This window comes from Amphibalanus amphitrite, unplaced genomic scaffold (assembly GCF_019059575.1).
Source record: "Amphibalanus amphitrite isolate SeventyFive unplaced genomic scaffold, NRLGWU_Aamphi_draft 000796F_arrow, whole genome shotgun sequence".
Classification (NCBI taxonomy): Eukaryota; Metazoa; Arthropoda; class Thecostraca; order Balanomorpha; family Balanidae; genus Amphibalanus; species Amphibalanus amphitrite.
This window is the reverse complement of record NW_024882290.1, coordinates 295,654-317,438: the sequence shown is the minus strand read 5'-3', so window position 1 is coordinate 317,438 and position 21,785 is coordinate 295,654. Positions and strand designations below refer to the sequence as shown.

The following is a 21,785-nucleotide window of genomic DNA, read 5'->3' as shown; positions in this document are numbered from 1 at the left end:
GGTTTTTCGAGAATAAAACCGCGAGAATAAATTGAGGTTCTTGGGGCGCCCAAAAACCCCAATTCATCATCATAAAGGTACTGCACAGCAGTGCGTAAGGAATCGAAATTCGATGAGCTTTTTGAATTTTGATATTTGGGGGGGTATAATTCCCCCCCCTCCCTGCAGCGTCCAAGACCGTCTTTCTGGATCCTCCAGTCAGGCGTGAGCTTACATACCAAGCATGGAATAACTTGTCCGCGGCCCGCAAAACGCGGGCGAACGTCGAATCGAACGGCAAATGCAGGTAGGTAGACTGACCCGCCCGACACAGATGCGTTGCGGGCAGCCTACCATCTCAGGCAGTCAGTCGCAGCCGGCCGGGCCGTCCTCCGAGCTGACGCGGAGGGACGGGGAAGATGATGTGTGCTTATTTCTCTGACGGCAGAATATGGGTGGATCTGGATGAGAATTGCTTAAAATTATTATGTGATCTTGATCAGATATAACATTTGATGTTCCGTTTACAACAATAGCTATAAGCTAAGACAGCAATAAAATGTATCGACTATATTCCGACTGTAGTTACCATCGAAACCAAGGCGGTTGCGGGGCCTTTTAGTTTCGGCCTTTTGCTGCGCGCTTTTTGTTTTGTGGACTGGAAGCAAAGTTCCCCGAATCGCCAAGGCGATTCGGTTCGGGGAACTGAAGGAACTGAGGCTCCTGATTTTTTAATGAGTCATGTCACCGAAGAGTGAAGACGAATGCTTAAATAAAAGAATAAGCTAACTGCGTTGTCACAACTAATTACAGAGTCAGTTGCTTGATGTTACAACTTACTGTTTGCAACGCATGACATCAGGTCTTTCATTGAAGTAATACTTGCTACACTTGCTACTTGCTAATGCTTTCGTTTTAGTAAGCAGTCAGTTACAACATCCTTGAAGCTATAATAACGCAAAACATTGATCCTCTGCAGACTTACGACATGACACGGCCCCACCGGACGTTAAACAAACTGTGGCGACACGTCCTTAATTATATTGCACATACCCATGAAATCTTAGAGCATACAACACGACACAAGCGTCTCTGCAACGCTTTGGGGCGCAGCCTCCGCCTGCTCCGAGCGAAAGGCTGCCACAACCCCTCCTTAAACTAGCCAGCTATAAACAAGGGTACCCGGCCGGAGACTGGTACGCTGTATAAACAGGGACCGCCCGACACAGTGTGCCTGGAATCTATCCGACCGACCAGGCGGGGGTCCTGTCCGGTGGGCCGGGCTCCGGTCGGGCGGAACACCCTCCCCCCACGCCAGTCTGACGTAAAACACACATAAACCACAAGGACCACAGCCGCCCGGCCGCCGCCTGAGCGTGAAGTCCTGCGTGTTGGAACATCACAGGACAGAGAGGGGAGGACCGAGGACTGAGGGGGAGAGAAGGCACCCACTATCACCACACATTCAGTCATCAGACTGTTCGAGAGAGAGAACGGAGTAGTGGTGCGTTGTAGGCACAGTGTTTGATACTACGAGTCGTTGGTTATTCAGGAGAGAAGAGAATAGTTCGTAAGAAGTAGCTAGTAAGAGTGCTGTTAAGTGATTTGGAATACGTATGAAGTATATGGATAAGCACATCAAACGTGGAGTCATGGCGCATGCAACGAGCAGACACAGACACTAATCACAGTACAATGGCGAATCCAAGTCGAATCAGTTATCACTTAGACAAGTGCAACATTCATGTCATGGTAACTGTTATCGTAAAACACACACCAGTAACCGACAACGCTTGAAAGTTTGGCGACATCTTACACAAACGAGCCCGGTCCCAAAACCGAGCGACATTATTCGAGCAGGCTGCTGAATAATGTCTTTAGCTTTGACGCCGAAACATCTAAACGATAAAACGCACAACTCATGGTCACCTGTTTCAAAAAATATATATTCGTCGTGGCAAGCTCGGCTGTGCATTTCGATGCGGGTGTTTCAGACCTGCAGTTATCGGAGCCTAAAATCGGAGCCCCCACAGCCACAACCTCGGGGGATCACCTTCCCGAGCCGGGCCCGGGAAACCCCAGTTCGGCTCACTTCTGTGATACTGGTAAAATCAGGGGACCACAGCAAACCAGCGTTCTGCTGAACAACAGAGGGCACAGAGGTGGTAGTAAAAAGACAGAGGTGGTCACCGATCACAGTCCCGCGGTGCCCCAGCAGTGCAGCGGTCCGGTGAACCCCGAGGAATGTCGTGTGTGCCCTCTGGCGGCCGGAGCCGCTCACTTCACTGCGCTCACTCGTGGATGGTCGTATGTACATACAACGCTCATTTCTAGATCACCTCGGGACCTTTAACTTCTCGACCGCCTCATGGCCCTAACTCCTCGGATCACCTCACGACCCTAACTCCTCGATCACCTCACGACCCTAACTCCTCGGTCACTCCACGACCCTAACTCCTCGATCACCTCACGTCCCTAACTCCTCGATCACCTCACGACCCTAACTCCTCGACCACCCCCCGGCGCTCACTCCTGGATGGCCTCGTGTTGCCTGGTGAGCCGCGGCCGTTCGCCGCACGTCTTCTCCAGCGGGCAGTTGTACTGGATTGTGTGCACATCAGGGGGCGCCGAGTTGTCCATGCTCGGCTGGTACTGAAACATAGAACGGAAAACCCAGAATGCAAGTGCGTGCCGTAAACACAGACACCGTGCGGCTATCAGCCCAAGGAGAAAAGAAACGATAATAAATTATGTCTTAATCCATAATCCCAGGTCTTCTTGGAAATCGTTTGTATATGTGGCGATAATAAACAGCACTGAGTGGTATTTATGTTTTCAGTTCACTTGAATAAAAACATTACTTCATATTCACTAAGACACTATCATTCCACACCAGATTTGCCTTGCCAAAACACCAGTCCACCTTCATTTATGGCGCTAAATAACACGATGTCCCCCCCCCCCTCCGTTCCTAAACACTGCCATCCCTCATGCCTGGGCCTTCCTAACCTCCATCCAACACCAGCATATTTCCACACGGACAATGCCGTATGCCCCAAACGAGCACTACTACCGCCCCGTCCAAACACTACTACTGGTCTCTTCGAAAGCCACCAACTTTCGAGCACTATCACCACCCCATTTAAACGCTACCACTGCCCCACCCTCTAAAAATCATGCACCGCCCCATGCTAAAGTTATATCCACCCTTTGTAACCACTCGCTCACCGTGATGCGTTTGCCGTATTTGCTCCAGAAGGTGACGCGGCACTTCTGCGTGCGCCCCGTGCGCTGGTCGAACGCCTGACACGTGGTGAACGGCGGCACGTACACGTGCAGGCTGACAGCCCTCTCCGAGTGGCTCGGGTTCTCCACGCGGTGCAGACCCAGCGAGTCTGACGGGACAGAGGGGAGGGGTCAGTCAGATCAGTCTGGTGACGGTGTGCTGGGTGTTAGCGAGTCTGACGGGAGACTGAAGGGGCGCATTAGGTGACTCTGATAAAGCGCGAGCCCAGTAATTACCCTGTCCCGAAAAGGCAACACGCTTCAAGGGGGTTACGCTTTAATTTAGCTGACATACGCGGTTATAGTGATATGCAATAGATCTATGCTCCTACGGTAGACGAATGCCACAAATTAAAGTCGTTGAGTTGAACTGGCAAATATATAGGGATTCATAAATTCATTTGGAGTTGTACTTAACAAAGTGCCATATTTAACCATAAACCTCAGACCATTTGATGCCTTTCAGTCCTGCGGAGGGCAGATAACGACGGCGGTGGTTCGCTCACCATTGATGTAGCAGACTCCGTTGAGCGGCAGTCGCGTGCGGCCCAGCTCTTCCATGCCGTTATTCGGGGTCTCATCGGTGGGCCACTTATAGCGGATCTCCTGCAGCTCTCCCTGCAGTACCTGTGGATGGAAGTGTGGTGGTTAGACGAAGCTGGGAAACGGTAAACGGACGGTGGAGTTTGAGAAGGACAAACGATAGACAGGCTTTGAAACGGCAGCGGGCTGAAGAGAGACGGACTTGAGGGTGACAGACGGGCTTTGGAAGCAGAATGCAGAATTGGACGAACTGGATGGCGACAGACGTAGTTAGACGGTTCTACATTTGGAAGACGACAGACAAGACACGTAATTGTGAGTAACCGATCTCAACCGAGCTGAGGAAATTGCAAGCTGACAACGGATGGCAGACAGCGAATGATATATCTTCTGCAGAAACTAGGTAGATGCTATTCGAGGAAAGGCGTTTAAGAAGTATGAAGTCGGCTGCACTTCCTACCACCGACCAGCATCGTTCCTGGCCGAAGCCCCTGACCTCGCCTCGGTTCGTTAGATCGAAGTCACTGTCACGAGACCCCCACATCACCCGTACCTTCATGAAGCAGTGGGCGTCGGTGTGGTCGTGGATGGTGGAGGCGATACTCTCCGGCCAGCAGAGCAGCATGATGTCGAACCGGCCGTTACCCGAGTCCACCAGGTTCCGGGTGTACCTGCGTGCAGACCAAAGGACACTGTCAGTACTCGGGTACAGCGTTGGTACAGCGGTACACTCTATACACAAACCGGTACATGCGGCTCATACATAGCCACACACAACACGATAAGTGCGAAACTAGTGCACCGGTACACACAAAACGGTACCCTCATACATTCGGTCGAGAAATGTAGAGGGTGGCAGATTGCAAACCAGGCGCAGCCCTAGCACGTGACGTTCAACATAAGCATAAGCTACGTTCTTTGAAGAGATTTATTGCTCAGTTACGGGCTCAAATGGCATCGTAGTCGACTCAACCATAAACCCCAATTAAGTATTAAAGTGATGTTATTGCCAATCTTCCAGTGCACCGATTGCGAACCAAGACGGAGAAAAACTTGATTTGTCAACATACGCCTGCCGACCTCTGACGTAGGCCGTTTCGTAATTGTCAGCAACTTTTTGCGCAGAACAGTACGGGCGGCCTTCACGGTATGATCAGAGTCGCCGTTAGCCAGTCGCAGTAAAAAGATCCCGGAAGCAGTTCTCGAAACAGAACCGCCCACGGTGAACACGGACAGAGGCGGGAAGAAAATCACGGTATCACCATCGTATTTTAGCGCTGGTGGGTCTCATAGGGAGAAGACCGGGAAGCCCCGACCTGAGCTGACAACGTCATGTCCGGTGATCCTCTGTTACATATGGCTGACGCTAGTGCAGTGAGTCGTACTAACTATGCCACTGGAACCCTTTCCAAGCGGTTTAATAACGGCCTCGTGGTGAACAGGGCTCAGACACCCACCCTAGCCTCTCAGGCCTGGGGGCGGTAACTGGGGGGGGGGGGGGGGGGTCTACCCACCGCACCGGTTTGAGCCGGCCACATCCAGTCTGGGTGCGTTTCGTGATAACAGTTGATAGACGGTGACGGTACCGAGAACTGCTAAAACCACTTTAAGCCGCCTGACAATTATCGACACCGCCTAATTAGTGAAAGCGGTGTCCAAGGGTGTAACACGTACAAACTACTCGTGAGTGACACGCGCTTTCATTTAGATTTAGAAAGGTCGACGCTTGCTTACCGTGAATGAGTTTGGGCCTTGATTATAGCGTGAAATTTTGCAAAGAGTAGTTGAAGTGATAAATACGTCTGCCAGTGCAAGTGGGACAATTTTATCCACGAGGGGCGTCTGCTTTCTGGGCCAAGAACGCCGGGACACACCCACCTGGCCGGGCGATATTACACCGCGGGCTCCACTGCCAGCTGGCACACCGGTAGAACACCGGCCACACCTCAGAGCCCGGCCCCCGGCGGCGGTCAGCTAGGTCACGGGGTCACACGTGCCATAACAGGGGTCGGCGGAGACTCGGCGGCCATAGACCCGCACCAGCACGGTGACAGGTTAGGGTCCCAGGTGAGGTCGGCACAGTGCCGACGCCAGATCGATTGACATGTCTGGGTGCACCGACCGGATTGATCCGACTCGGACCGAACGGTGGCCTGTGACACCAGCTCAACTGCCGGCTGGGTGAGCCGACAATGTCTCGAATTGGAGTATAGGTGTGATATAGTGATCATGTAACGATAACATGCCACGCCCGACATGTTGGGCAAGATGAGACCAACGAATCGGTCACGCCGACCGCTTTAGAACTGGATCCCTAATAACAAGCTAGTAAGACCACGCTAAGCTGTGTTGAATGATAAATAACCAGAATAAATTTCCAGACCGACTACAGTAGTTTCTTATAGGTATCCTGCTTCAGTAGTCAGTACACACGGCATGCAAAAAGCACCTTTTTTATCCTTCATGAAAATATTGTGCATCATTTTTTTCTTAAATTAAATAGGTATATCTATAGGTACCTAACTATCTAGCCAAAATCATGTTATCACATTTATACTGTCGTGCAAAACACATTTGGATGTTGGAACCAGAGTATATGGAACCCAGGTACTGGCCTGGGAGTTGGGACCCTATTCAATGCTGCTGAATAGGTCGCAAATCCCGGCCACTGGGGAACTGATGCATTGGGAAAGCAGTATGTATTCACGTTCTCAGATGATTGCTACTGGAATATTCTAGCAGATTTCTGAACGCCTCGGTACATATACAGAGGTCTTTGATTTCAGCATTTGTATGCTTTTCGACCGGTCAATTATATCGCAAGTATAAGCAATGAGCATAGAGAAAGGTAAGTGCGTGTTACAAATTGATTAGCAGCTGATGCGCATTACAAATCAGATTGTAATGCGCATTTACTTTGCTCAAGGGTCTGTGGTAAATGATACCACCTGGTTACCACGCCGGCGACAGGTTCATTGCCAAACTGTCCGGCACGGAGGCCGATCAATACACGACCGAACGGCCGCCGATAACCCGGCCTTCAAAACACTCCCCCGGCCCACCTCTACCAACCACGAGCGGCACTCACTTGAACTTGTCGCGCTTGGCGTACTTCCTCCAGTCCTCCGGGTTGGAGACGTAGCCCTCCATCAGCCGCTTCACGTAGTCGACGTTGACGCGATCGCAGGAGAACACCCTGTGTAGTTCATCCACCAGCTGGGTCAGGCTGGTCACCTTCGGCGGCGCCTTGAACTCCTCGATGTGCTCCATGGTGTGCGAGGGGGTGTTGGACGTGCTGAGAGCTGTCAGCGCTGCTCGGTCAGCTGCGGTCGGCACGGGATGAGCTGTGGGACTGAGGTCGGCGCCTCTCCGGTCAGCTGGGGAGGGCGGGTGACGGGACGCCGCTGCGGTGCTGTAACTCGGTCGGTACGCACCGGATGGAGCCGGTCTGAGCCGGATCAGAGTACGGGTCTGTGGTGGTCACCTGTCGGCCGCCGGCGGGGGTCTGGAGACCGGCAGACCCGCCGCCGTTCGGTCGATCTGCGCCGGATGCCCGTGACGTCACGGTCCGGCCCACCGAGCGGCCGCGCTGATTGGTCGGCGGACGGGGCCGGACTCTGGATGGATCCCAAAGGACGCAGTACCACACATTGTTGCGTTATTAAATTCCGGCGGTATATGTGTCTATAGGGATGTGCCGGTGCGACGTTCGCTGGTGGGCGAGACGGATCAGGGGTTGGGTAACACTCTTTACAGTGCCCACCGAGAGCTGATGCGTTACAATTCTTCTGGGATTTGGAGTGGGAGGGTGGAACGGGCACAACCGCAGCATTAGAAACAGGATCCAATCTGACAGCGGCAACTGAACACAGGACGGGGAGGAGTGAGGACAGGAGAGTAGAGACACAGGGCAGGATGAGGGCTGGACACGAGAGACGTCGGTATAACTGCGGCACAGGACGGTAGCACTTGTCACGTTTAACGACGGAACAAAAGGGATACAGGACATATTAACAGTGTGATATACACACAACAGTGAACGATGGGATAGACACACAGGGCTATAACGGTGGAACTGGAGACGGTACGGCAAACGGCGTTATAACAGACATAAGATACTATAACGGAATAATTGACAAACGGACCGGTGCATCGGCAGCTATAACGATACAGGGTGGTATTACCGCAGACATTAGACAAACTAGGCAGTACCTACAACGGCAAGATAAGTTTGCACAAAAGCCGGTAAACATTGTGGTCGGTAGACAAATGACGGCTTTAGGTTCCTTGCTTGGTTTATATAGCCTTGGTTCATTCGTCTGGCAGCTGCATGCTGCATTTCATACGATGGATGCATCACTTGTGTGCGGTACGGGCTCGATCTTTTGACAAAGCATACTAATGTGGACGTGGGCACTGTGTTCTATCTTTCCGATACTGTTCAAAGGCAGCACAATATCTGAGAACGACCGTATTATTTATCATTCGTTATTTTGTTGCCACGCAGATGAAAATATGCATGACTGTAGAAACAAGCTCCTTTGTTTATGCTCCAGCAGATGTTCAGCACAGCCGAAGTTCTGAGAGCATTGCCTAACATCACAGGGAGTTGCCTGGAAAATCTCAGTGTTTCCCGGGCAGGTGATTTTCCACGCGACCCAGTGTGGAAAATCACCCACGACGGGATGAAACGTCTGGAAGGCTCACGGCCAATCCAGACATTTTCGTCAACTGACAACCTTCGTGCGCGTAGCCGACCAAATGTTATCATAGGTGCACTGCGTGCTATTCAAACGGCGAGACGCTTTTCAATGCAGCAGCCAGAAATACATTTATAGAATGAAGCCCTTCCTGCAGTTACTTGCCAATAAGGGCACGAATCACACTGAAGCAGCCATCGTAGGCAGGGGAAACAGTTTCTGTCTCACAAACAAATTATGGGCATCAGTTACTCATCAAGTAGGTATGTCCATATTTTTTTTTTTTTTGATGACATCAACATCCCAAAAATGTATGTTGTTCTCAAGATGCATAAAAGTAAATCTTTAAAAGAAAAGAAAAAACTATATTTTTGAGATGAACATCGACGAAATGATGAAAAAAAAAATACTGTTCATTAGTATTTGTCCACTACCCATTCGGACCTTTTCGATCATGTCGGAACCGTTGCAGTGTCGTTCTTCGCGGCCATTACCGAACGTCATGCGCTACGCCATCTGTCTCGCTCGCAGTCGCCTCACGCACTGTTTATAAGGTTTCGGGCGGGCGCGGTGTGGCACTAAGTGCACGTGCCACACAGCTGTGCCACTTTCAGCACCAGGCGTCTCGGTCGGCCCGGCTGACAGCTATTGACGACACGGCGGGCGGTGTTAGGGAGTGGTCTCCAGTGGTCACCCCTCCCCTCCCCCCCCGGGGGAATGAGGTGGAAAACGCGTCCCACGCTGATGAGATGACGATACTGTATGATCACTGTACTAGTTAAATGAGGTGCACAAAGACTTAGTGTTGAAAAACGCTATATTCTGAGACGAAAATATCACATGAGCATCCTACTCCCCTGTCCGGGAAATGCAAGACCAACCTTCGAAACAACTTCGTAGCAAACGACGTGGAAAGCACTGTGGGCATTAGCACAGGGCAAGCACAAGCTCAATATACAAATATACAAATTAAAATACGCAGCCACTGTAGGCAGAAGTAAACCTTTTACTTTTTAAGTAAAAGGTTTACGCCATACACACACAACCGCATCTCAGGAACCGTCGCAACATTGCGCTGCGACATTGCGGTACAGTTCACCAAGCACACCTGCGATAGAAACTGGACAATAGAAACAGCACAGCACTGCAGGCGATAGAACGCCGTTCCTCAACCTGCTGTCATACGACGCAACAAATGCCTATCAACGGCAGTTTCGAAACAGTGTGATGGCTAGACCACATACCTTGATTGTCTATTCGCTGGAGGACCGAATAAAATGAGCACAAACAGGGACACTAAGCTGCAAGTGGAATTTTCCGTAGAAAGAAGCTAAAAATATTTTGCATAAAAACGGCAAGATTCCTGGCATTTCTGTAATGCTGAGGGTCAGATCATGGCAGTACCTGAGTTTTGTGCCACGGCACCATACAGTAGCAATGAATGGCGCTGTGATTCAGAGGGTGGTCCTTGGTTATTGTCTGTTCACATTTCCAAGAACAAACGTTGATGATGGGCTGCATTTGAATCACGCTGGTCTAATTCTTTTGTCGTCTACCAGCCCACCCGCTGCTGAGCCACCCACTGAGCCAATGACCGACATATCCGCTGAGGCACCCACGGACATATCCGCTGGGGCACCCAGTGATACACACCCGCTGAGGCACCCAGTGACTGATACACCCACTGGGACACCCTCCGGCTGCAGACCGGCCTCACCGTTCGAGATCCTCTCCGAGCGAGTCCGATCCGTCATGTTCTCAGTCCGCTCGGACAGCGGGTTCAGTCCGATTCACCAGCCTTTAGGGCTCTTGTACAAAACGCCCGGCCGGTCCCGGCTGCCCTCAGGGCGCCGTTCGGCTGCCGAAAGGGTCGTCCCGACGCGGCCGCACAGCCCGCGCCAGGGCGCTGATCCGGGGGTCGTTGATATGGTGCGGGCGCGGCCGCAGCGCCGCCAGGAAGAACACGTTGCCGGCGGCCAGGTCGACGGAGCACGGCTTCATACTCGCGTAGGCCGCCACCGCCGAGTCCGCACAGCCAGGTGGAGGGACTACACTGCGCTGCGGACGGGACGGCGGAGCGACGGTCAGAGGAGACGGTTAAAGACGGCCAGTGGGAGACGGTCAGTGGGAGACGGTCAGTGGGAGACGGTCAGAGGAAGCGGTCCACGAGACGGTCAGTGGGAGACGGTCAGTGGGAGACGGTCAGTGGGAGACGGTCAGTGGGAGACGGTCAGTGGGAGACGGTCAGTGGGAGACGGTCAGTGGAGACGGTCAGTGGGAGACGGTCAGTGGGAGACGGTCAGTGGGAGACGGGCCACGAGGCTGCGAGATGACGATAAAAGGAGATAGTTCCCTTTAGACAGCAGACGAGCAGTGTGAGTGGGGACACAAGGGGAATGGTACTAGTGAGGGAGCAGAAGAGCGACTCCAAACCCGTCTGACCACAGCACTTTCGTAACCAGCCTGTACATCATCTAACTCAGATCAGTGTGTTGGAAAATAGTGAAAGTTGTAAGCATACAAAGATTTGACACGAAATCAATTGTTGACCGCAAATGTCTGAGTAAACCCTCTTACTTCATCTAATTCACACATCGTGATAACGCACAATTTGTCGGATGGGTCGCCGACAAACGTTACTCGAGTGCTTTCCCCGGTTTCGAAATGAAAACAATTGAGGTTTGATTCTTGCATATAGTGTTAACATTATTCCAAACAAAAACTGAAAGCTTGTAACAAATATATCACTAGTTATGTCAAATCAAATAGACATCTATTTTAACGCCTCAGTCCAAAAACATGGTTCTGAATTTTAAAAAAAGTAACTCGAAAATTGCCAGGTAAGTTAGAAACTCGTACGGCAAAAAGGGAGAAACTGTGTTCCGATAGGCATCATCCTCAGAATCCTCATTAGTCATTACCACTTTGTAGATTGCTGAATAACTGAAAATGAGGATGTAACCTAGACGAGTATCTGTTAGCCGTGTAACTATCCCCACCTCAGTACCCGTTTGCCGAGTTACTGCCGCCTCACCCTGAGTATTTGTCCGCCGACGTTGTGCTGCAGCGGCGTCGGCGCAAAGCGCAGCACAGAGTCGGTCACCCACTCGCGGTAGCGGCGCTGCCAGCCCAGGTAGCGCACCAGGTAGCGCCGATAGCTGAGCGCGTCGTCCACGCACACAATCTGACGGCCACACAGGGAACAGTGACGGCCACCAAACAGGATAACAGCTATGACGGTCCCGACCAGAATAACATAAATGGGATTAACGACCACCAACCAGAACCGACGCTCGTTGTTATTGAATTTCCAAATACTCCAACAGGACAACAACAACATAACGGGATATGTTCGACCAGAACAACAATTTTAGCACACCCCATCATTCAGTAGTGTTCTGTCGCAAGCCGCAAGGCGGCGCTACAGTGCAGACCCTCATAGGTGGATTCATTCCTTTTCCGCCCAGTCACATAGGCTCCCTCACTCGGAGTTGCCTATGCATTTTGAATGAGAGATATGAGCGCCATGTGAAAATGAAAAATACTTGGCACCCACATCAATCTACAAGTAGTCATACACATGCCCACCCCCGCCATGTCTCCTCCATGGGCTCACTGCACGTCTTAGACAAAAACATGAATATCATCCCCCCCCCCCCCGCTTCTCCACGGTGTGCTCCCACCTTCACCAAACATAGGACTTAAAGGGACCCTCTCACCTTCAAAAAAGTTTATGAATTGGCATGAAAGTGATGTCGCTCGGTTCAGAAAGAGCGAAAACGAATATCTACCAAATTTCACCGAAAAATATTCACCGGTTTTCAAGATATTATACTTTTACTTTTGTTTACTTTTTGGGATCTCCGCTGTTCCTAGCGACTTTATTTGGAAGCAATAGTTTGGCAACTGAAAGTGCGGCACTTGTTGCGCGCAAAGCAGCATATACCACCGCGTGCTACAAAACGTTTTAGTCAAACATTTAAAATCGTTAGATATCTGCGCTGACGTCACACATTCAGAGGGGTATTCCTATGCATTAGCCCCTCTGAATCAAAATGCTGCAATTTTGAAATTCAATATTTCCGATTTAAGGCATTTCTCGATGTCGTGAGTGCCGAAACCTGTAATTGTGAGCCAGGGACCCCATTTTGGCTATCTCAACTCAAATCTAATGTTAAGGTGGGAGGGTCCCTTTAACCTCCCCATTTTCCTGGGTGGGCATACCTTAGCCGGACAGATGAACTCTCCTCCCCTCGTGGGCTCATACATTGAGCAAACATATGATACATTGAGCAAACATAATGACCTCCCCTTCCCTGGTGGGTGCATACCGTGGCCGGACAGATGACCCATCTCTCATAGGATCTTACCTTGGCCGGGCAGATGACCCTTATCTCTCAGACCACTACCTTGGCCGGAAAGATACCCCTCTCTCATAGGATCTTACCTTGGCCGGACAGATGACCCTTCTCTGATAGGATCTTACCTTGGCCGGGCAGATGAGCTGGGCGCCATCGACGGTCGTCTCGAATACGACCTGCACCAGCCGCCCCCGGTCCAGCGCCGTCTCTCTGTGGGTGAAACAGGAAGGACATCGTGAGGTTTCATGGGCGGAAAGAGCACACAGACGGTGGCGTCCAGCGCCTAGGCATTACGCACATACCATGCTTGGTTACTTGGTAGACATCGCCGCATGTCTTGCTTGGTAAAGCTGAGATCAGACAGTGAAAAATCATGTGAGGATTTTCAGACATGTGGTGATTTTCAGAGATGATTTCAGCATATTTGCAAGAAAAATGTTATCCGTTGTAAATGAAACGAGGCACTTATAAAGTTAAGCATGTTTACGTCTTAAATAACTTCAATACAAGCAGAGTTGTCATATCAGAAAGTTTTCCATCATAACAAGGAACCATATGTTATCTAAAATCTGTGTTCGATTCATCCTACAAAACTGGCGTCAGGAGACACGGTAAAATCAGTCCTCCGGAACACATTCCGCCCGCCATGCAGTGGTCAGTGCATCGGTCAGTTAACAATCCGCCCACCCTACAGGGGTCAGTGGCTGAGTCGCTCTGTTCACAGACCGCCCACCCTGCAGTGGTCAGAGAACCCGGTCGTTTCACAGTCCGCCCACCCAGTGGTCAGTGCGCCGGTCGGTTCACATCTCGCCCACCCCGTGGTCAGTCGGTTTTCAGCTCATCCACCCTATGCCGAGTACTGGACCGCGTCGGGTCGACAACGCTCCATACTCAGTACTCACGGGACATCATCGTCTTCCACGTCGGCCGACGGTATGAAGGCCAGGCGCCGCACTGGAGGTCTCGACTGCTGGTCCGTGACGCCGCCCCGGCCCCGGCCTCGACCCCGCCCTCGACCTCGACCCCGGCCCCGACCCCGGCGGGCAGACGAGCCGGCCCAACTGGGCGCCACCCGCCGGAGCTTGGCGAGTGGCTCAAAGTCGGAGTCGGAGCAGGGGTCAGTGGCCAGAGCCTGTGGAAACAGTGCAGAGGACTACATAAGGAACCACAATTAAAAACTATATCGTTCACAGCGTACACGCCGGACTTGGACTAAAATCAGCTCGACGGCGGCAGCTCTACCGTGTGCAGCTCATGCCACAACAAAATAGGAACATCAATAGTCACGCACGTACTGAAATTCTCAGCTACGCAGACGGTCGATCGGTTATCTTTACCGCTATGCCACATCCAGCGGAACACATAAATAAAATCATACAATGGCCCAGATGATGACTCTGGCACAACTGGCCTGATACTCCGAGTTCGATATACCCAAATATGTGTCGGCCCGTCCAGCTGGATCCTCGATGATGATGATGATGATGAATTGGGGTTTTTGGGCGCCCGGACTACAGTGGTCATCGGCGCCCTGGATCCTCACCTGTCGTTCTGCCGGCGGTGGGAGCTCTGGCGAAACGGCTCTGACGGCGGCTTTAGCCACCGGTGCAGCGGCAGCGGCTGGGCCGGAGGGAGCGGGGACGGCAGCCGCAGGCTCGGGGGAGGGTGTAGGGTCGGATGCAGGGGCGGGCGAAGCAGGAGCCGAAGGAGCAGGTGAAGCAGCCGGTGAAGGGGCAGGCGACAGAGCGGGAGAGGGAGCGGGTGACGGGGCGGGTGCCGGAGAGGGGACAGGCACGGACGCAGGCAAAGGCGCCGGTGCGGCCGACGGCGGCAGCTCTACCGTGTGTAGCTGGGAGCGGTACACGCGCGAGATATCGGAGCGCGTCACCCAGCGGTCGTGACGGTAGGACGTGTCCCGGAAGTGGACGTAGTACCGAGTCGGCCGTTCCGTCATGTCCACCTTCAGAACCTGAGAGCAGGCCGGAGTGTCACGCGGTCAGGACAAGCATATACCGCCCGCCGCTACAGATGTGCGTCTCGTAGTGTGCGCTATAATAGTCATAATAGCCTAACGTATACGCCGTAAACTGCAAAGAATCAAAGGTAATGCTAGTTAAGTTTCAGAAGAACCCAGAAATGGTCTCACCATGGCGTCCATGGCGTCATAGTCCTCCTGGCCGTCATCGTCGTTCAAGAAGAGGACTTCGACCATGTTGCCGGGGTCGATCTCGCCGTCTCCGGTGCTGACAATGGGACAAACGGACAGGTCAGCGGAGTGACACAAATGAGTCAACAGAGAACGACGCAAAGAACGACAGAAATGAAAACTTCTACATACAGTTGGTTTTAAAGCATCATTAGGAACAACGTCTAACACGTTATGGCGACTGAGCATAAACATGCTAACATTACCCAATGCTTAGTCCCATGTCGCTTCATACAAGAAAATATGAAGGCGGAAAGGCCATTCAGTAACGTAAAAATTACGAAATCAGCACTACCCGGTGGATCTTACCCTTGGGGTTTGGTGTAGAGCGGGCCTTTCTTCTTCTTTTTCTCGCACCACTTGTTTTTCCTCCGTTTACGGCGGCGTCCGCCGGCGTCCTGACGCGCCGCCGACGACCGGCCGTCGTCGCCGGCGACCCCAGCGGCGCCGACCGCCGTCGCCGGTCCGACCTGCGAGCCGGCCTCCGGCAGAGGGTGTATACGGGGCCGGCCCGGCCTCCGCTTGCCCCGCGTCGCTGCGGGTCTCGGAGTCGGCTGAGTCTGCGGCCCGGGCGGCAGACCGAAAGGGCTGTCCGTGTCCTCCCGTAGAGCAGCGGACGGCCCGCTCAGTTCGGCGCCCACAGCCATCGACACGTCAGCGCTCACCGCCAGCGGGTCAGCGTTCGGCACATCAGACAACTGCGTCACGGGAGTATCGGCGCCGCCCAGCCACAGGCCACTCTCTGTTATCTCCTCCTTCACTTCAATCTTCATGGCTGCCGGCCTTGCGTCCGCGGCAAAGGCAGGGTCGTCATCTTCGCGTGGACCGTGGGTGGAGAAGGGATCCATGCTCGGATCGACCTCCATGCCCTCAGAAGGGTGGCTCAGCAGCGGCTCTTCTTTTACTTCGTCATATATGCCGCAATAATTCGTCACTTCGAGAGCCGGCGTAGATTTGTTTGGTGTCGTCGGTTCTATCTTGAATGTGGCAGGCAGTGGCTCCTCTTCATAAAACCCTTCACTCTTCTGAGCACCGATGGAGTCAAGTCTCTCATCGTGGCTGTCAGCTGAGCCAGCGTCAGGCGGTGCGCGCGGGATCCCGGCGGGCTGCTGACACCCCCACTGGGCCGGCGCCGCCTGCCTCATATCCTGGTGGGTCGACTCGGCGGTCACACCGGGGGGCGGCACACCGGCGGCTGACCCGGCTGCCAGCTGGTCCGACTCGGCGGCGGCCAGCAGTCGCAGCACCGACTCGGTGCCGCGCGCCGGCGCCGGCTGCTGCGCGCCGCCCTGGCGCAGCCGGTGCACCGCCGCCTGCACGCCCAGCCGCGTCAGAGTGCCCGGCTGGTACACTGGATCCAGCCAGGGTGACACGGACGGCGCCGCCGGCTCCGCGCGCTGCGAGCTCGGAGCACCGACTGTCGGCCGTGGCGGCATTTCCGGCGGCAGCACCTGCGACGCAACGGATGGCTCTGAGCAGGGAGCTGGCGGTCTGGCAGGGCGCAGCAGCTCCGACAGAACAGGACAGGAAGCGGCAGTGTTGGCCTTAGGCACAGCTGTACCCGGTGGGTTGAAGGGTGTCAGCGAGGACTGCGCGTCAGGGGGCGGTGGGGCGATCGGAGGGGCGGTGGGAGGTTGGCCGAGGCTGGGTTCGTTGGACGGCAGCTGGGCCGAGGTGTCCACGCACACAGAGCTGTCCGTGCTCCGTGGTGGGCTCGGGACGCTCAGGGGTCCCACAGCAGGGGCACATGGCGCTGGCAGCTTACGGTCAGCGCTGGAGGAAGACAGACCGGCTGCTGAGCTGCTTTCCGAGTGAGGCAGCTGTCCCCGCTCAGAGCCATACGGCAGGACGACTGCGGTGGGCTTCTGAGGGCGCCCCAGACTCGCCAACTGCTGTCGAAGAGGGCGTCTGGTCACCTCCAGGTCGGGTCGAGCCACCGGAGAGCCGGCCTGGGCCGCGCTGAGCCGGACAGGGCCGGGCGACGAGCGCTGCTCCTCTGGCGAGACGGACGGCACCGCAGAACGCCGGGATAATCCCGCTGGCCGCGGCTCGATGTCAATCACCTCGATAATGTCCAGCGCCGGCTGGCCCGACGATTCGCCGTGGTCAGTGCGGGCCAGCGCCGGGGTCGGCGCGCTCCCATGCCGAGTTGTGCGCCTGAGTGTCACTGCAGGTGAAACGACCGCCCCAGTCGACTTTCCCGAAATAACGGTACTCGGACTCTCATCCCAAGTACTCACAACTTGAACTTCCTCAATGATACTGACATCAGGTTCCTGAGCATCCTGACTGCCCGATTGCAGACGGCCTACCGTTACACTGCGATCAGTAGTCGTATTCACAGCCCTCACTTGTGGCGAAGCTGGGCCAGCGCTGCTGCCCTGGCTAGGGTGGTTCGTGGTAGGCGGTTCAGTCAATGTCCGTGCTCTAAATCTGATACAGTGAGTCATCTTGAGATGGCTCTCCAAGCTGCTTACATCTTCATAAGTGGAACTGCATAGATTGCAGGTTAGCCCACTGACGTGATGGAGATACACATTCCAATAAATCTTCCATTCTACCCCATGGCAGTTAAGATGCTGTGACAGAGCTAATGGGCGGTTGAAAGTCTTATTACAAATGGAACACTCTGTCAATGAAACTGTGTTCATCACTGACACCACCCGAAATGGTGGCCGATGATGGCAGGTTCTTCAATGTTCCCTCATCAAAATCCTGAAAAGGGTATGATTTAGTAACCGATATCAAAACATTGTATCACACTGAAGGACACACCCATTTATGAAAAGACAAACATTTGAGTAAAAAAAAAATGCAAGGAAACCCAACCCATTAACAGTTCATACTGCAACAGTTAAGTTCCACGTAGAACACAAGTTGACACTAGAGCAGACAGAGTCCCGAAGTTGACACATGCCCCGCTAGAACTCCTGGATTTCCACGCTCTGCTGGGGGGGGGGGAGGGGGCGTGACTTTCATCCCCTTCAAACTCAACTCCTGGCCATGTGGCGACACGCCATGGATGAGGTATTTCTGGATAGGACACTCTGCCAATATCCCGACCACCCAATTTAACTACAGGTAGGGCGTCGGCACCATTTTAGCATGGTGTCCTACGGGCGGAGCGTGTTGTCTTGGATACTTTTGCCCTTTATTGCTTACCTGTGCCAGTTTTTAATGAAAGGTTTTGTGAATCTGGTAGAATAAGAAGTGAAGAGCCTCTCAAAAATAATTTTTCCAGGTTAAACTAAACAAGTTGCTTAACCCTCGCCCATACAGAAGCCGGGGGGGGGGGGGGTCGGGGTGAAACGGACCCCCTCAGCTTTTCGCAAAAAAAGTGGCGTAAAAACGGCCGATCGCGACGAAACATTCAGTACCTACCCTCACGTTAATCAATTTTACACTTACCCTGTAAATTTCATGACCCTGACCCAAATGACCTTTGACCTGTGACACCTACGTCTATGTTTGGCCAGAATCGCGATTCGGCGTATGTCGGCTTGCATCAGCTGCGCGTTTGCAGTCTTTTTGTGGTTTTAAGCGTTCAAGCATGTGATATGATGTTGGTCCCATGCATAAGGGTGGGTGTCAAGGTCACCTGAAAGTCAGGTCAGGGCCCTGTTTCACCGGTGATAGCAGCATGCTACTATCAAATTGCGCGAACTGACGTAATGTGATGAGGTCACACAAATGACGTTTCGTGTAATCCGTGAGCTGCGTTTGGACCAGAGTTGCTGTCTCGTTGAATGCGTTTGATAACATTTGTTTGATCGCTTGGCCGTGAAGATGTTAGCAGCAATATTTGATGACATCACATGATCACACAGATTGACTGCGTCATGGTTTGTTGATGTTTCCATGAAAACCCAATTTGACACGTGTACCGGTGAAACAGGGCCCTGGTCACTGAACTTTGATGACCTTGGCTCACTTTTTCGAGTTTTATGAACATGTTTCTAGGCAAGTTTTTGGAGCTGAATTCGAATTTAGCAGCCATTTGAACATTTACAAAGTAGTTTTGGTGCCTTCGTAACATGCTACGAAACTGTCAGAGGTGGTTAATTTCTACTACGAATACCTGGCAGGCAGGACCCCTACTGGTTGACCTGAGGGGTGTTCACGGGCACCGCACACTGCTGCGTGCGGTGTGTGCGGTACGTCCAGCAGGCGTGGGGGTAGGGGATGGGTAGGCGGCTCTGACGTCACGGCTGCGTGCGGTGGACGGTCCGCTGTGGCCAGTCCTGACCGGCCACAGCGGTCGCTGTGTGCGGTGACGCAAGGCTGACGTAGGGACGCAGTGGGCGGAGCTTGGAGGACAGGGTCCGTGAACAGCCCTCTGACCCAACCTGGCCTAAATGCATGAAGACTGTGTCTTGACTACAACCCAAGGCAGTACATTGATATACCTTGACCTATAGGTCAAGGTATATATAGGTATATATATACCAGGTATATATAAGGTATATATAAGGTATATATGTATAAGGTATATATATATATATATAAGGTATATATATATACCCTGGTATATATATATAAGGTATATATATACCAGGGTATAATAGGACTATAGTCCTATTATACCCTGGTATATACCGACCCGAGCTTCAAGCTGATTCAACAAAACCCCAATCACCACCTCAATCATTCAAATTCAATCATTTATTCACCTCAACTCTCCCCCAATTTCTCCAAAAGCAATTTTGATTTTTGTTTACTTTTTTGCTGTAGTTGCGACGGAAATGGCGCGAGGCGTACCATCTATCGTGCCGTTGCTAAAATACTGTCAAAATTATTACATTCGAAAACCCCGAAAGGTTTCCGAACCCCGACAGCAGGCCCCTTCAAAATCCCATTGGTATACCTTTAGCTTTCATTTCATCTTGACCAATAATTCATTCGCCATTAGTTACACAAACACGGGTTACCTGTCTGTTTAGGGCACACCCGTGTGTATTTATTTAACAAATTATAGCAGCATTTTAAACACATTTGATTGGCGGCTCTGGCGGATTTTTAAAACTTTTTTTTCAACTTCAGCGGATGCAAGGCCCTATGAGTGCTATGAGTTATGACCAAGGCAGTATATACTGTTATGACTATTTAGTGCCCTGGGCCCTATATACCCAGCTCAGGGGGGCGACACGGCTATTCGCGCAATGTATTCATTTATGGGCCGCGCGGGGCCTCGCGATGACGCGGCTGGAGGCAACTGCTCAGCGCGCTAGGATACTTCTGGCGGGGCCGGGCGCTGAACGGTGTGCAATGAATGGGTTATGGTCGGGCAGACAGAGATGAGGCATTGAATTTGAATTGACATCAGCAATCGGGTGGGGAAGGAGAACGTTTCTAATCGAGCTTGGGATGGGGAAAGCCGAAAATATCACGATCGGCTCATAGCTCCGACAGGGCCGGGTGCTGTACCATGTGTAGTATATTTAGGCGGGCAGACAGAGATGAGTTATTGGATTTAAATTCACCTTACCATCGGTTTCTGGTGAGGTTTGAAGACGTCTTTAGTCAAGCTCGGAGTGGGGCAACGGCCACTGGCGGATCCAGGGGAAGGCATTTGGGGCAAATGTCTTCCCCGACAACCAGGGCAGCGCCCGAAATCGATTTTCGAGAATAAATGAAAACTTCACAACTTTTCTGAGGAAATGTTGGTTACTCACACCGCACAGCAGTGTGCAAGGAATCGAAATCCGAGTTTTTTAAATTAATTCCGAGAAACGTTTTTTGGGTAAGCCCCCGCAGTGTCCAATACCGCTTCCTGGATCCGCCAGTTGTGAATAAGTCACGGTCGATACCGAGCTTCGGCGGGACCAGGCGCTGTACACGTTGTTCTTTGAATGAAGAGGTGGACAGACACCTAGCCCCACATCCTACTGTTATGCCCGTGCTTCTGTGGGTGAAGCACTAAAGCATCACGGAATCCCAGAGGACCTGCGAGTCGACGAGGTGGCCGCTTTGGCCGCCGGGTACTGCAGCTCCCTGGAGTTGCCTGGGACCGATGGCAAAACAACAGCTCCGGCGGTGCACCTATGGCCGGGCCGTAGTAATTAGTGAATTCCCGTAATGTAGAGATCATATCCTTAATGATCTCCATTAGCATTTTATATTCCTAAACAATATGACAGACCAATTATGCTTGCCTACGTTCAGGCATTACCTCTGATGGTCATACGCCCAGTACAACATGTGTTGCCTGTCAAACAACAATCGACGACGGGATCCCTTCTCATCATCTCTTAAGCCATCGGTTGTCAATTCACCCACCCCGTTTCCCTAAAAATAGACGGTCAGATTCGGCCTGGGTCCTTACGACCCCTCTAAATTCGCCAGAAACGGGATCGGATCGCCGTTATTGCACCCGTCTTAGTGTCTTAAATACTATGACAGGCGACAGCTTCGACCACGGACGTCGGACGGGGTGATCGTTCCACGAATGTACGCACCATCCAGGCCTAGGATGCATCGAGGTTTAAAAGGATGCAGTCTGTAGATCAATCAACAAACAATGGTGGTATGCAACCACTTTAAAATATCTCCCTGGCTCCCGCAACGTTCCAACGCCCCTCCGTTATGCATTCGCCCTGTGTGTCCGCCGAGCCGGCTTGCCTCCAATGACGTCATCGGCCGGCCGGCGGCGTTCAAGGTCAAACGGCTGGTGTCCTTACCTGGAGTTCTATAGCCTTGACCCAGCTATATACC

The 21,785-nt window shown here is 52.5% G+C and overlaps 2 protein-coding genes across 3 annotated transcripts; both read right to left on the bottom strand.

The window, feature by feature from the left end:
• Positions 1-1,004: 1,004 nt before the first annotated feature.
• LOC122366320 (cysteine dioxygenase type 1-like) lies at positions 1,005-8,081 on the bottom strand. Its single transcript, XM_043338469.1, has 5 exons — positions 6,896-8,081; positions 4,361-4,478; positions 3,771-3,891; positions 3,208-3,374; positions 1,005-2,631 (listed from the first exon to the last, which is right to left on the bottom strand). Exons 1-5 carry the CDS (start codon positions 7,075-7,077, stop codon positions 2,506-2,508), a joined length of 714 nt encoding a protein of 237 aa, XP_043194404.1. The 5' UTR covers positions 7,078-8,081; the 3' UTR covers positions 1,005-2,505.
• A 1,231-nt stretch (positions 8,082-9,312) lies between these two features.
• LOC122366327 (proline-rich protein 36-like) lies at positions 9,313-19,812 on the bottom strand. Of its 2 annotated transcripts, none has more exons than XM_043338489.1 (8): positions 19,745-19,812; positions 15,384-17,789; positions 15,015-15,111; positions 14,412-14,837; positions 13,771-14,000; positions 12,994-13,078; positions 11,542-11,691; positions 9,313-10,565 (listed from the first exon to the last, which is right to left on the bottom strand). In XM_043338489.1, exons 2-8 carry the CDS (start codon positions 17,723-17,725, stop codon positions 10,350-10,352), a joined length of 3,546 nt encoding a protein of 1,181 aa, XP_043194424.1. In that variant the 5' UTR covers positions 17,726-17,789; positions 19,745-19,812; the 3' UTR covers positions 9,313-10,349. The 2 variants fall into 2 exon arrangements, with proteins under 2 accessions (XP_043194424.1, XP_043194425.1); XM_043338490.1 differs by having other exon boundaries at positions 14,709-14,837.
• Positions 19,813-21,785: the final 1,973 nt, after the last annotated feature.